The following is a 14,761-nucleotide window of genomic DNA, read 5'->3' on the forward strand; positions in this document are numbered from 1 at the left end:
CCCTAGATCTCAATCTATTTCAACCATTGGATTTAGGGATCACCCAAAAGTCACTTAGGGTTAGATTAAAGGAGGAAAAGGAGGAAAAGGTCATTCATTTTCTTTCATGAGCAGATTGGGAGAAGGAGAGCAAGGGAGATTTCTGGACGGGAAGAAGAAGGAGGCAGCAGCTTGGCACACATTCCAAGGCAGTATTCTAGCAAGTCCGTACAGTTGAGTTAGCATACAATGAAAGACAGATTTTTGGGCACGATTTTCAAGGAGGCCGTACAACAGTTTGCACAGAAATCGAGGAGCAGAAATCTGAGTTTGTTGGCATGATTTTCAAGGAGGTAGTACAATAGATTTTCAAGGAGGCCGTACAATAGTTTTAGGCACAGAAATCGAGGAAATCGTACAACAGAATTTCTTGTAGCTTGCACGCTTTTCTAGGTAGACTGTACAACAGAATTTAAGGCTAAAAATTGGCATAGAAATCGAGGAGGCCGTACAACATTTATTGCTGTTCAGATTTTGCTGTTTGCAAGTTTTTCCAGTTGGCTGTGAGGCACGGAAAACGAGATAAGTTGTAAAAGTTTGCTTGCTGATTTTTTTGCTGAATATTTCTCACTGTAAAAAGCATTTTCTAGAAATAAGGAGCTTTCGAACTGGTTTTCCCCAAGAGTTGTAGGGGGTTTTTCCAGGGTCACCTTGACCAAAAGTCACTGTGTTTAAATGTGTTAAATGGCTGTTTGTATGTACTGATTTTTATATTTCTGCATTTTCCAACATTCTGTAAAATTTCCAGAATGTGTTTTCAAATTTTTTTTATTTTTCAGTTGTTAAATGTATGGATATGGGAAAGGGCATTTAACTATTTTGGAGAAATAAGGTGAAACTGAAAACCGGGGTGGGAAATGAGAAATTTTTACAAATGCCTTCTCTAATGAATCAGGTTTCCAAAGGCGAACATCATGTTGGATATTATCCTTTAAAGTCCCTATGAACACATCAATCCTATGCTCCTCTGGAATATTTTTTACCCTTATGTTCAATTTTTGGAACTCCTCAATGTGCTCCATTATTGAACCCTTTTGTTTGAGACTTATCAATTGGCTAAAAAAAGTGTTGCTTTTTGTATCCTCATAATGTGCTGTCAATTCTTTCATAAAAATTGCCAAATTGATAATTTGTTTATTGAGGTTGAAAAATTGCTCCATCTGTAATATCCATGTTACGGGATCCATGCCATCAAACTTCCTCATATCGATTTTTGGAATATGGCGGGTCTTCGATCTAACATTAGAGTCTATGAAATCATGATCAACATTTCTTTTGTTCGCATCATGAGTTTCTTAACTACCCTTTCACCATTAGTAAGTATTTCTTGTAGAAAATTTGTCAAATCTGCCTTCAAATCTATCTTCAAATCGTCAATCTTAGCTTCCACGCCCTTTATCTTAGATTCCACGCCATTTATCTTAGCTTCTGTTAGCTTTTGTGAGAGTGAAATTTTTTGCACTTGGTCTTGTAATTTTGATATATCATGTAGCATTTCTTCCTCTTCTTCATGAGTCATGCTAGAGATTTCAGGTTGCTTACTAGGTGTTTGCATTTTCTTTCCTCGGGGCATCAGTTATCGATAATAATGCTCTACTATGCCTTTTGAATTTCTTCAAAATAATTTTTCAAACCAAGCTTAAGAAAAAATTTAAAAAAATCTACACACCTTTTCACTTTGTAGGAGCTCGATATTGCCTCTGATGTATCTCTGTAATATCGAATCATCCAGTTCTGAAATTGTGACCTACAGTAGCCCTCTGTGTCCTCTTTCCAATGCCACTAGTCTGATCCCAATTGGATTCTCCAAGGAAGAGTTATGCCAAATCTCCCACAGTGACCTGATTATAGACTAGTTCAGTAGAGCGGACTTGTATGATGTGCCACGTGTCCCCGTTTCGACCTTTGGCTCTGAAAAATATATACAAGAAACTACAGTCCGTCCTCTTTCTGTAACTTCTTACGAAATTTCAATCCGATGCTCAGAGAGAAAGTTATGACGATTTTCCTCAGGTCAACTGTTTGGAATGTAATTCAGGAGTTTGCAAAAAGACCAACTTCCTCAAATCATATCTCCGCAAATATAGCGTGCAAAGCTCTGAAATTCGGACTCGAGGTTCAGTGTGATTTCATCTCAAATGGGTTTTTTTTTTTGCTTCTGAAATGTTGCAGAAAAAAAGTTATAGCAAAAATGCCACGATGACCTATTTGGAGCAGCAAAACCCTAGAATCCAAAGCTCTGATACCAAATGTTATGAAACCAACTCACAAAAAGATAGAAAAGATAGATCAACGCCTTAGAATTCAGCCTCTTCGAGGGGGCAACCTCCTTTACATTACATAAATGAACAATTCTTAGATGATTCAAATGACAAAACCACCTTTCTATATATAAGAGTCTAAGGAGTCGCAATATAACCCAGCCGACCTAACAATAATAATATAAAGGCACAAAAATAACAATAGAGGGATTCTATGGGGCACAGTAATAACAATATGGGGACAATAGGGGCACAACAATATTAATAAGGGATACAACTACAATAGTAATGGGGTAATCACTAATATTATAGGGACCTAATAGGGTAGAGCTCATGCTAGGCTACTAATCCCAATGATTAATGAATATCAACCCAAAGAATGGAGATGAATAATCAAGAGAGATAGAAAGTGGTAAGTATGGATTACCTTGGACATACTATATCAATCAAAATCAAAGCCTCCACAGTAGTGCCCTTCCTAAACTCTAAGGTCTCAAAAGAGGTCCCATTAGACCAACTTGAAAGACTAACCCCTAAGTGAATTCTCAGAACAAGGATACAATTGAGATTGGCCAATCATCCAGTTTGCCTTGTGATTAGTGAAGCATGACCCATCAAGACTTGTGGGCCTTGACAAGTCATATGCCGAAACTGGTTTGAAGCATAGAACCCGCGCATAAGACCCTTACTCGTGCTGACTCACATAAGACCTGCGCTGACTGGCGGACTTGCATAAGACTCGTATCGGACTCGCACGGACTTGTATAAGACCCATTCTTGGACCCAACACAAACTTCTTTCAGTGAATTTCGATTTTTTTGATTTTTCCTTTTTTTCTTTGAGATCCGATATTTTGCCGAGTCTTATACCGGTTGTTCCCAATTCTTATACGAGTTGCCGAGTCAATAGCCAGATGAGTCTATTACAAGTACGAGTTGTGCAACATTGCTCATGATCCATATCAATATGCCCATAACATTAAATGAAAGCACATGAGGGTTAAAAAATGGCTCAAGTGCCCCAAACAGCACATGCAACAAGATGGGTTATCTATCATAAAGTGTCTTCTGCTTGTTAATTTGCAAAAATGGAACAGCTAAAAGTAGTTTCCATCACAAAATTGGCACGGAGACTGTTGCTGCAATGAATCAATCAAAAAGAGCAATGATGATCATACCAATGTACAATTAACAAAGAAGTCGATTTTAAGTCCATAAACAAGTGCTCAAATGCCACTAGAACCAATCATCAGTCCAGCAACAATAAGTCTTAATGGTAGGTATTGATTAAATAGTTTTCATCTATGCTTCATAAGTTCAGATCTGTAGGAAGAACCACTATCATACTAGTGATGTGGCAATTGGAATATTGATGCTTCGATTGAAAGCAAGAATTCATCCTCTCCCTATGACTAGGATGTTGATATGGCGAAGATGTGGGTGGTGAAGAATTTGGTTCCGGTTGATTAGAGGTTGTAAAATGTGATTCTTGAAAATCAATAGTAGAAAAATCTTCAGAAGATTGAGAGTTAAGTTCTGATGATCTTGTTCCTGCAAAACAATAGTTGTAGAAGATGCAGGCTTTGATCTCATGCAAAACAATAATAGCACAAGGATCATATTGTCTTGCATCTGGTAGTGAAATCTCAAATTATCAAAGCCCGCTATCACTGGTCTTATCTTAGGCTTAATAGGTGTAATGATACCCTGTTCATTTTTACGAAGTCCGCCACCTATAGAATCCATTTGACAAAGTAATCTGAATTCTGGAATCATTGCCATTAGTATGCTGCTCAAAGTCAGGAGGTGACAGCCCATGGACGTAGCCATTAATGGATGAATTGATGAAGAAGAAGGATTGGATTCTTCAATAAAGGATAGAATACTTCCAGTGAAATTGTGAACATTGTCATCCAAATTGTCAGGGAGTGCTTCCTGTTTTCTTTTATTCATCTAGGAATTTTTCAAGGTCACAAGCACAAGTCTCTTTGAGCTCATTAATATGAAACATTCATCTCTCAACAAATTCATCACACTTCCCAGAAGTAGAAATTTTGAAGTTGCTAATGTAATCCTATATGTGACCTTTAGTACTTTCAATTCTGTAATTTCTTGTGCAAGGCCTTGATTGAGGTGCTAACGTGGATGGACATGTCATTTTGTCCAAGAGAGGAAGGAAGAGGTCATAATCATACTTCATGTCCTGACACTTGTCAAAGAGATGGACATTATCATTCTGAAGTGAGACAACGTCCATATGAAGATGGGTAATAGAGTCTTGCGACGAATTGCCCTCATCATAAAGTTGGATATTATGTTCCTGCAATGAAAGATTCTGCTTATGATGAAGGTTAACAAGTCAACGAAGAAATTTATTCTTCCCTTGAGTTGTCAGCCAAACAGGTCTTTACAAATCAATTTGAGATCATGCAATCTGTCTTCAAAAGTTTAGTCCTATTAGGATAAATACTTGTGGGGTGAGTCTGGCATTTTCTATTCTTTGATAACTGAGGAAAGCAATATGAGAAAGAATCTCTTATTTTCCGGAGCTGAATGATCTTTACCCCCAAAAAGGGCTGGGACTCATTCTCTTGTAATAGATGTTTAGTCCTTAATCACAATCTACAATTAAGATAAAACATACCTTGCAAAAGTGCCTGCATGTGTTTGTTGAAGATAATGACATACCATTTTGTTGCAATACCAGAGTTGCAACATGCCTGGCTGAAGTTATTGATGTTGACAATCATTTCCTCTGTGGCTTTTTTGGATTTGTTGTGTAAGTTATCTTGATTCTTGAATACTATAATAGTCTTGAATCTCACTAGTGGTGCTGATCCAATATGTATTTTTCTTTTTCTGGTTATCTTCTATTTCCATGGTCATCTGGTTATGATTTGCATGTTGTAAATGGTTTTATTTCAGTGGATGGGCTCAGTCGATGCAATGAACGAGTTGGAGAAGCAACTAGAGGAAAACATCCAGATGGAAAAGATCTTGGGATTGTCAAATGGTCAGGTATTTCAAGGAAGGGTTCAAGAGATAATTTTTGGTTTCCATTTGTGGATGGTTATCCATTTGCGGCCACATTATGGGTTGGCCTGGAGGGCTTTCACATGACAGTCAATGGGAAACAAATTACGTCATTTGAGTATCGCGAGGTAATGCTGCATGCCTCTATACATGCAATGAATCTTTCTCTACCAAAAATATTGTTATGCTAAATCAACTGTTTAACATGATTGAAGTCTTTAACATTGGTGAAACAAAATAAGTAAAAGTGCTTTGCTGTATCCTATGTTTTTTCCTCAAAATTTGTGTGCTTAGGTTCCCTGTCATATGTATATTTCAGAGTCTTGAGCCATGGCTGGTTAGTGGAGTGAGAATAGCAGGCGATTTAAAGCTCCTTTCTGTACTGGCAAATGGGTTGCCAACATCAGAAGATCTGGACCTTGTTGTTGATTTGGAGTCTCTCAAGGCACCTCCTTTAGTTCCTCTGAAGAAACTTCCAATGTTCATTGGAGTCTTTTCTACAGGAAACAATTTTGAACGCAGGATGGCAGTTCGAAGGTCTTGGATGCAGTATCAAGCTGTACGAACCGGAGAAGTAGCAGTTCGTTTTTTTGTTGGGCTGGTAATCTAATTAACTTTTATTATCTCACGCTTTTGAAAAAATTGCAAACAGAAAATAGATATTAACTGCTGTACGTTGAGGCCATTAATTAGTTCATGAAGAATTAATTTCTTTAAGATCTAATGAACTTTTCAGTAAATATATGTGAACCCCGTAACTTTTTTTATTGGCAAAGCTATCACAAGCGATGCTTGGTCCATGATTTTCTTATATTCAGTATTTAAGATCTGCTTGGGTTTAGGTAGATTTAATTTTTCATTCTGATTCATTACCAGTCCATGTTCTGTGTCATGTGTTCATAACAATCATGCACCCAATAATTATTTTTAATCAGGTAACTTCAGCGTTGATGGTTTTCTATTATTCTCAGATAAACAAAATATTAAAGTTCCAAACTCCAACTGCGTTCTTCTTCATTTTTAGATAAAATGAGAGGAGCACTGATTTTATCTCCGAGTATATAAAGAGTACATCAAAGTTGTTTCTCGTGAGCATACGAGGAGGACGCCAAAGTTTTTACTTGTAAGCATACTAGTGTAGATTTATCTTAACTGTTTATCTATCAAGTACTGAGAGGGATCAAAATATTTGTCTTAACTGTTTATCTATCAAGTACTAAGAGGGATCAAAAAGAAATGAGATACAAATCTCTTGGTGCTGAAAAATTTCCGCCCTAAGATGGATTTATGCTGTTGTGTGTGTTTCTATATCTATATTAATACTCAGTATTCTTTTCGTAAATTTTCTTTTTTAAATTAGGAATATTTTTTAATATTTTGATTTCTAAGCAAGGATGTTAGGCATCTTATCCATACCAGTGGTTGCTGTTTATTTTATTTAATTTTTAAATATTAGACTGGGATGACTTATCTAATGTGTCATATCAATGTTAGACAAGGATGTTACACCTCTCATAGTTGGCTGTAGAATGCACCAGGCTTTTTTTGGTATGGTAAAGAGTACATACAAATTGAAAGTGTAAGAGACACCTTTATTGAATTCATAGTTTTAAAAACCGGCTGGCTTGAACCAAAAACCGGTCAAACTGGTCGGTTCATTGGCTGACCGGGTCAAAGCGGCACAAAAACCCGGTTCAGGCCTCTTCTTCGCTCGAAATTCAGAAAAACCGGCCCTAACTGGCTTGTTTATGGTCAAACCGGCCGGTTCACTGCCAAGGCCATGACAGACCCACACAATGCGGTTTAGGAAGGTTCCAGGGTGTTTTGGAGGGAAAATAAGGGTTGTTTCCCTCCAAAGACACCTTCTCCAAGCCTTTAAAAGGAGTTTACCCTTCTCATTTGTCTCACACATCTCATTTGGAGTTTTTGTGAGTTTGATTGGGAGCTTGGAGAGTTTCGAGTTTTTGCTGGAGTAGTGGAACAACAAAGAGTTTGAGCTAAGTAGTAGTCATCATGCCTCCAAAAGCCAAGGATACTGCATGGGCTCATTGTGATATGATTGATGGCAAAATGATCTCCAAGTATTGCCAAAAATCTATTGCAGGAAGGGGTATTAACAGGTTCAAGCAACACTTGGCTGGGATAGGAGGCCATGTAAAGCCATGTGGAGCACCAAATGAAGTAATAGGGCATATTAGGGCAGAATACCTTCATAAGTTTGAAACTCAAGTCACTGAACCAATAGAGAAGTTTGTGACTCAAGCAGTTGCAAAGTTTGGGAGTCGAGACTCAACTAATTGAGTTTGATCATGATGAGAAGTTTCAAGTGATAATGTTGATCACTAATATCATATATGTAGATTTGTAGTAGGCCAGTGGCCCATAGTTTGTAGGCTTTGTTTTTGAACTCTAGAGGCCATTTAGAGCCTCATTAATTATATATTTTGTTGCTGATATGTATTGCACTTGGTCCCATTATGATATATTCACCTTTACATGGTATATATATGAGAAAAATTTGTATATTTTGTGTCTATTGGTTTGGAATCATGGTTTTAAATCTTAAAAATAGTATTTTTCAATAAAAAATAATTATTTCTTGTGTTTTTTTAAAACCGGTTCATTGAGATCTAACCAGTTCCAATTTGACCGGTACCGGTTTGAAACACTGTTTATTAGGTGGACCGGTCCGGTTCCCTGTTCCGGTTTTTAAAACTATGATTGAATTCAAATATAAATGGTGATTGGCCATGCAAGAGAGTAATCAATTAACCCTTCCCGTAGAAGGAGCAATTCTTAATGCTTCAAGAAGGCTGTTAGAGACCATGTAAGAAAATGATACTATTCCAAGAGCTTACATGTAATTTTAGAGAAGATAAAAAGAGGGAGAGGCGGTGAACTTGCTGACCATTAGATGCTCTCATTGTTTATATTGATGGAGTTCTTTCATGCTAAGTATGGAGCTGTAGTTCCTTCAGTGATTCAGTTTCGATATGATATGTTGAATGGAAAAAATGGTTTAAGGAACATTGGGTATGAATCTTTTGTGTATTCTTTTTTGTTAACATTTCTTGACATATTTTGAACGGGAGACAGAGTAAAGGGAGTTGCTCAAACAGAGAAACTGTTATTTTTATGGGCCATGACACCTTTAAGATTCAAGGCAAAAAAATGAGCTACCTGAAAATATTACATTTGACAAACATTCACCATTCAGAGAATTGGTTTAGTTGGCAATGAAGAAGGATAGCATAATGCATATGTGCATGATTTGAAGGCACTATACAAACCTCTAAAAAAGGATCACTTCACTTTCTGAATGTTGGAACTTGGATAAATTGTTGGATAAGCATCTATGTTGCATTGAATTTTGGGTATGGGGGATGAGTGGGAAAATGAGTATGAAAACATTCTAAAACACCAAAAAATATTAAAAATTCAAAAGCAGAGATTTTAGAACATAGAACCATGACTCAAAATAAAGGTAAGTAATTCTTAAATAATAGGTCTGAAAGATCTTGTTTATGTGGATATTAAAGACCCATAATCAAGTGTAGATATAGGGTACAAGAACCTGTTGAGATCCATTGTTAGAACTTGGAAGGTACTCCCGATTTTTCAAGGCATGGGCAATGAATATGCGAATAACTAAAAAAACTAAAAATTATTAAAAATTTAATAGTTAGTGATTTTAGAACATAGAACCATGATGCAAAATAAACGTAAGCAATTCTTAAATAATAGGTTAAATATTGTCTATGTGGATATTAAAACCCTGGTAAATATCGTTGATATAGGTTACAAAACTTGTTGAGATCCTTGAGAGAATGAAAGGAATTGAATGGAACCACCTGGAAACCCTAAAACCTGCAATAAATGAAACAAATAATAGCACCATGCTAGAGAAACATGCCAATAGAAGCCAAGATAACACCAAACAACATTGATAGAGCTGATCCATAGGAGTGCTAGAGAGAAATAAACCCATGCACAACAGATAGAAAAATGCCCAAGCACAAGCGAATGCTAAAGATATAGGCACCCTCGTACATAAAACACTTTATGAAATAACGATGCTCATTGATCCGAATTTATGAAGAGAGTGAAATGATATACATATTTATAACCAAAACATAGAGATACAGTGTGCTGATTTCTGGTAGCATTGGATGTGCTCTAAGCCTCAAAATTTGCAGGGAGGCTAGAACACATGTATTCCAAAATACTCAGGAATCGTTTTGGGAAATTCCACTGGGAGACAGTTTTATTAAAATAATTAATTATTTTTAATGGATGCCTAAGTCTAAACTTAGGAAATTAAAATAATTAAAGGGTATTAATTAAACTAGGCGTGAAACTTCTAGAAGAAGACGAGGATCAAGTCAAAATGATCTGAGCTATTGATTAGAATCTAATCTGGGCCGTTGATTGATCAACGAGAGTATTATAAGTACTTCAATGGGCATTTGGAAAATACACCAGGCAGATACTTAGCTGCCCAAGTAGATCGATTTTCTCACTAGCTAAAGTTTGGCAAGAGGAAATCGAATCAGAGGGTGAGTTGTAGGTGAGAGATAGAGGGTATCAACAATAGTCGAGAGTGTAGGGAACGACAGGAAGAGGCAGTGAAAAAGAGGGACACAAATCACCCACACAAAGGCAGTGACGTAGGGACAATGCAGTGACTATGCAGAGGATGACGCAGTGTGGCTAGCGTGAGGGCAGCAGGTCCTCTCAGGTGTCAGAAATTCACTGTGGAGTGGAGAAATTTGTTTGAAACCCTCATCTGCTGCACCGGTTTTCCCACATTGGGTTTTTACGGGGACAATTGTCCAAAAATAATTGTGTTATTGTTGTGCTAGTATTTTCCTTACATTTATTTTTCCGCAGTAATTAATTTGTGAAGACTGCAGTGTATGTATTTCAATATTCGCTGTAGATAACTACAAATAATTTGTTTCAGTAAATTAACAAATAGAAGAAAGATTATCAATCGTTGCAGTAGGATTTGGAATTTCCAGATTTTCACACAGTGAAACTCGACTTCTCTTAATAAATGGAAAATGTTGAAACTATATACATGCATAATGAAAACAAACTAGCTTGAATGGTGGTAGCTTATCTTTGAAAAGAGATGTGATGCCAAATGTGTCGTGGCCGAATTGTGTTACCATGAGGATCAAAGGCCTTTTTATCATAAAGAAGTAATGAGAAACCTTTAACATCCAAAAACCTAATCCTACAAGATGAAGCACCAAAGGGGTTTTGGGCCCCGATGGGCTAAGTTGGAATGTCAACTTCCCGGGGTTGTAACGTTGGCATACAATCTCCGTTTGGTATACATGATAGCCCATTGGAAAGGTCTACCTAAGATGTACAATTTATGATTGATGATACTTGGCCCGTTTCTCCAAAAAACATTGTTTAGGGCCTCAAAGCAGCTTTGGAAGTTCAGTTCCAAAAAACTGTAGAAAAAACTGCCAAAATAGAAAATTGTGATGTGAGCTAGTGGAATAGGTGGGTGGCCAATGATATCCACTTAGATCACTGATAGAATAAAGAATGGTCAAGAAGATCACAAGATGATATGATACAAATGAGAGTTATGGTAGTGTATTTATACACGACTCATGTTTGGGTGATACCCTGTTATAACTTTTATATATATATATATATATATATATATATATATATATGAATGCGTGTCATATCTTTATGTGCTCATATTGACCCTTCATGTACAATCGTGACTTCACAATTGTTCCTTTTAAGATTTAATACTTAAACTCGATTTACATTACACCCTAAGTCCTATGTACCTCTATCTATATATGTTATTCAATATTCATGACATTGTCTCTCCCTTCAAGATGCATTGTCCTCGAAGCATAGTTAATAGCACTTGCTATATTGCCTCTCCCTTCAAGATGCCTTGTCCTTGAAGCATAGTTAATAGGACTTACTATACTTGAGCATGTCTTGTTGAAGCATTATCTTTACCTGGTTGCAAGGTTTTTGACTAGGTTCTTTATTTGATATTGAACATTGGCAGAGTTCTTGTATAGTGTGTTCATCATACTTGGAAGTTCGACCTAGTTGTATAACGTGAAACGTTGATGCACATTTGTATATTACTTTCTTCCTATCTTAAGGATTGAACCTTTGATTTGACTTTCCAACCTCCCTTGACATCGTTGTTGTGTGTTTCCATGGCCTTCTCTTATTAATTGTGAACCACTTTGCTTGTAAGGCAAACTTTTAGGTTCAAATAATTTATAATTTTGTCCTTGACCAAAAAATTCCATGAATTGTTTGTCTGGGTAAGTGGTGTAAGTGCATAGATGACACATCCATTTGCTGTCTAATAACATACTCATTATATTACCTCCTAGCATTGCACTCAATAGATATTCATCATTGAACAAAGTGAAACCTAGAGGCATTTATAAAGGTTTCCCACTGTCACCACAACAACGTTTCCTATCACTTAGGCATGTAGAGTCTAGCACAAGGAAGGAAACCCTAGAAAAGAAATTTAATGATATTCTTTAGAAATAAGGGGGTGGTGGATCAAGACCATTAACTATCCATTTGGGGGATGGAGTCAAGATTTAGGAACAAGAGGGTTTGAATATTATGGAGAAGACATAATTGAGCCATTCATTGATGCACCATAATTAGCCCAAAACAGATATTCACATTATGCAAGAGCCCTTAAACAAGATGCACCGTCACAACCATGAACTTACAACCAAGAAATAACGTGCAATTATAAACAATAAAGGAGTAGCCAAATATGAAACTATAGATGTAGTAGAGAAGGTATGAATATTCTTATTGAACAAACAACCAACAACATATCATATCTTCAAATTTGGTTTCATCACATGATCAAGAGAGCCACAACGTGCTACACTTATTCTCCTTCCTTGGCTAAGATAACCCTAAAACTGTTACAGTAAAACATAGAGTTAACATACCTGATCTGGAAATTACAATAGCAAACTCATTCGATTATCCAAGGTTGCATCAAGAGTTAGGGAGGGTTTTACCTTACTTCTAACATCCTCTTATTGGAGCAAGAGCACCCTTCTTTAAAGATTATTTTAGTGGCAAAAACAATGACAATCCTTGTGAAGATCCTAGTCATCCAAGAAAGAGAAAAAGAGAGATGGAAAATTTTGCATTCAACTTGTTCCTTAACTTCTTCCTCCCAAAAGATCTTCAACTAAGCTTCGAGGTTCTCCCACAAATCTAACCATTCCTTTACCAAATGGATCCTACTCTATTTATGTCCTTCAAATCAAACCTCAATTCATGAAATAATATTTGTTTTTTAGAAGGCCATGGAATCGTCCTTGAGTTTCCCTTTTGAGTGAATAAAATAGGTCCATGTTGCCACTTTCCATCCTTTTATTTCCATAATCCTCAATGTTTTTTTATTTAAAATATTGAAGCTGTCTATTTCTAAAAAAATATTAATAGGATGGAGTTGGCATCAGAATGTATCTGGACGATCTTCACAGCTACTATAGCTTCTTACTGAGCTTAATGTTAAAAGTGAAATTTTACTTTGACTATGCATTTTCCCTTTTTACTGCTGTTTCAACATTTTACTTGCATGAAAATTGTTGTCTCATGCCGACTATTATATCACCTGCAGCATAAGAACAAGCAAGTTAATGAGGAGCTTTGGAAAGAGGCTCAGACATATGGTGATATTCAGTTGATGCCCTTTGTTGATTACTATGATTTGATCACCTTGAAGACCATTGCCATTTGCATATATGGGGTATGATTTTATTTTCAGGTGTTCTGTTTGTCATTATCAACCTAGAAACAAGGAGTATGCCTTCCATATGTTATGTTTTGGATGCTTGTTAAAATTTGACGCATATTATTCTAACTTTGATGATTCAAATTTTGTTCGTTGAGCTTGCAGACCAAAGTTGTACGTGCAAAGTATGTCATGAAGACAGATGACGATGCGTTTGTACGAGTTGATGCAGTCCTCTCAGTTCTCAATAAAACAAAGGTTACACAGGGTCTTCTTTATGGTCTAATATCATTTGATTCTCAACCTCATAGGAGTGAAGAGAGCAAATGGTACATAAGCCCAGAGGTGTGTATAAAACTATCTGCCATCTCACATGCATGATTACAATAATCTCCATCCATGATTACAATAATACTATTGATAATGGTTGCCTTGTTCATTGATAATCAGAGACCTTGTTTATATACATGCAGGAATGGCCCCATGATTTTTATCCACCATGGGCACATGGTCCAGGATACATTGTTTCAAAAGATATAGCCAAATTTGTTGTTCGGCGTCATCAGGAGAAACAACTCAAGGTGTTAATGAATGGAACCATTAAATGATTAATTCTTTAGTGCTTAAAAGCTCAACATGAATATCTGTTATGTCTTGTTTGAGCTCTCTTACTTATACATGTTTTCCTCATATCAAATAAAGAAATAGATGTCCAGAGTCAGAATTATCTGAATATTTTAAGATGGGTTTTGCAGCTTTTTAAGTTGGAAGACGTTGCCATGGGAATCTGGATCGAGGAGTACAGAAAGAGTGGTCAAAAGATAAATTATATTAACGATGATAGGTTTTATAACACCGGTTGTGATCCAGATTACATTCTTGCACACTATCAAGGACCAAGAACAATGCTGTGCCTTTGGAAAAAATTGCAGGAGGGACCTGATCCTATCTGTTGCGAATGACACCTTCAATTGAAATTGTATATTACTTGTGATTATGTTCAATCCAAAGTCTGCGACAGAGTAATGTAGCATTCTTCGGATTCTAACAAAGCATTCTTTTGATTCTAACAAGATATGTATCATATACCGAGAAAGACACCGGCATGAGTTCAGAAGCGCATATATTCATTTATCCAGGCAAGTTTGCACAGAGACCTCAGATTGCCTGATGTGAAATATTTGCAAGTTTCTGTCGAGGGGCGATCCTTCAGGCTTAAATACGTCAAGTGCTTTTGCTTGCTAGACTTATCATATCTGTAAGATCATTTTTCTTATGATCAGACTTCATATTCCTGAACGGAGAAATAGAAGAAAAATACCACTTTTGAAGAGAGCTTGTTTTTAGTGATTACAGTTTTGATTGGTGCAGGCAGTAAGGGAATTATAGTCATTAAATTCAGCTTGTTTTTAGTTATTACAGTTTGGATTGGTTCAGGGAGTAAGGGAATTATTGTCATTAAATTGAGCCTGCGTATTCATGAACTCAAATAATCATCACAATATCATTCACTTAATTTCACATTTTCACTGTGGATTTAATTTACCATGTAACTAAACACTAAAAATTGTTTTCACTATTATATTTTGGATCTCGAGGTTAGTGGACTGATTTCCCCAGGTCAGTGAAGGTTGAATCTTATGGGGGACAAT

General features: G+C 36.5%; 1 protein-coding gene across 1 annotated transcript in view; it reads left to right on the forward strand.

Moving 5' to 3' along the window:
• The window catches only part of LOC149246747 (beta-1,3-galactosyltransferase GALT1-like), a 76,439-nt gene extending 61,999 nt beyond the window's left edge, over positions 1-14,440 (forward strand). Inside the window, exons 3-8 of the mRNA XM_089458009.1 lie at positions 5,225-5,460; positions 5,652-5,933; positions 12,996-13,124; positions 13,275-13,454; positions 13,583-13,690; positions 13,865-14,440. Coding sequence (XP_089314135.1) covers positions 5,225-5,460; positions 5,652-5,933; positions 12,996-13,124; positions 13,275-13,454; positions 13,583-13,690; positions 13,865-14,071 — 1,142 coding nt within the window. The 3' untranslated portion in view covers positions 14,072-14,440. The remainder of the gene's footprint in view (positions 1-5,224; positions 5,461-5,651; positions 5,934-12,995; positions 13,125-13,274; positions 13,455-13,582; positions 13,691-13,864) is intronic.
• The last annotated feature ends 321 nt before the right edge of the window (positions 14,441-14,761 follow it).

The sequence above is a fragment of the Pinus tabuliformis genome, chromosome 7 (genome assembly GCF_031772625.1).
Source record: "Pinus tabuliformis cultivar Carrire ecotype Pingquan chromosome 7, CPIR1, whole genome shotgun sequence".
In the NCBI taxonomy this organism is placed as follows: Eukaryota; Viridiplantae; Streptophyta; class Pinopsida; order Pinales; family Pinaceae; genus Pinus; species Pinus tabuliformis.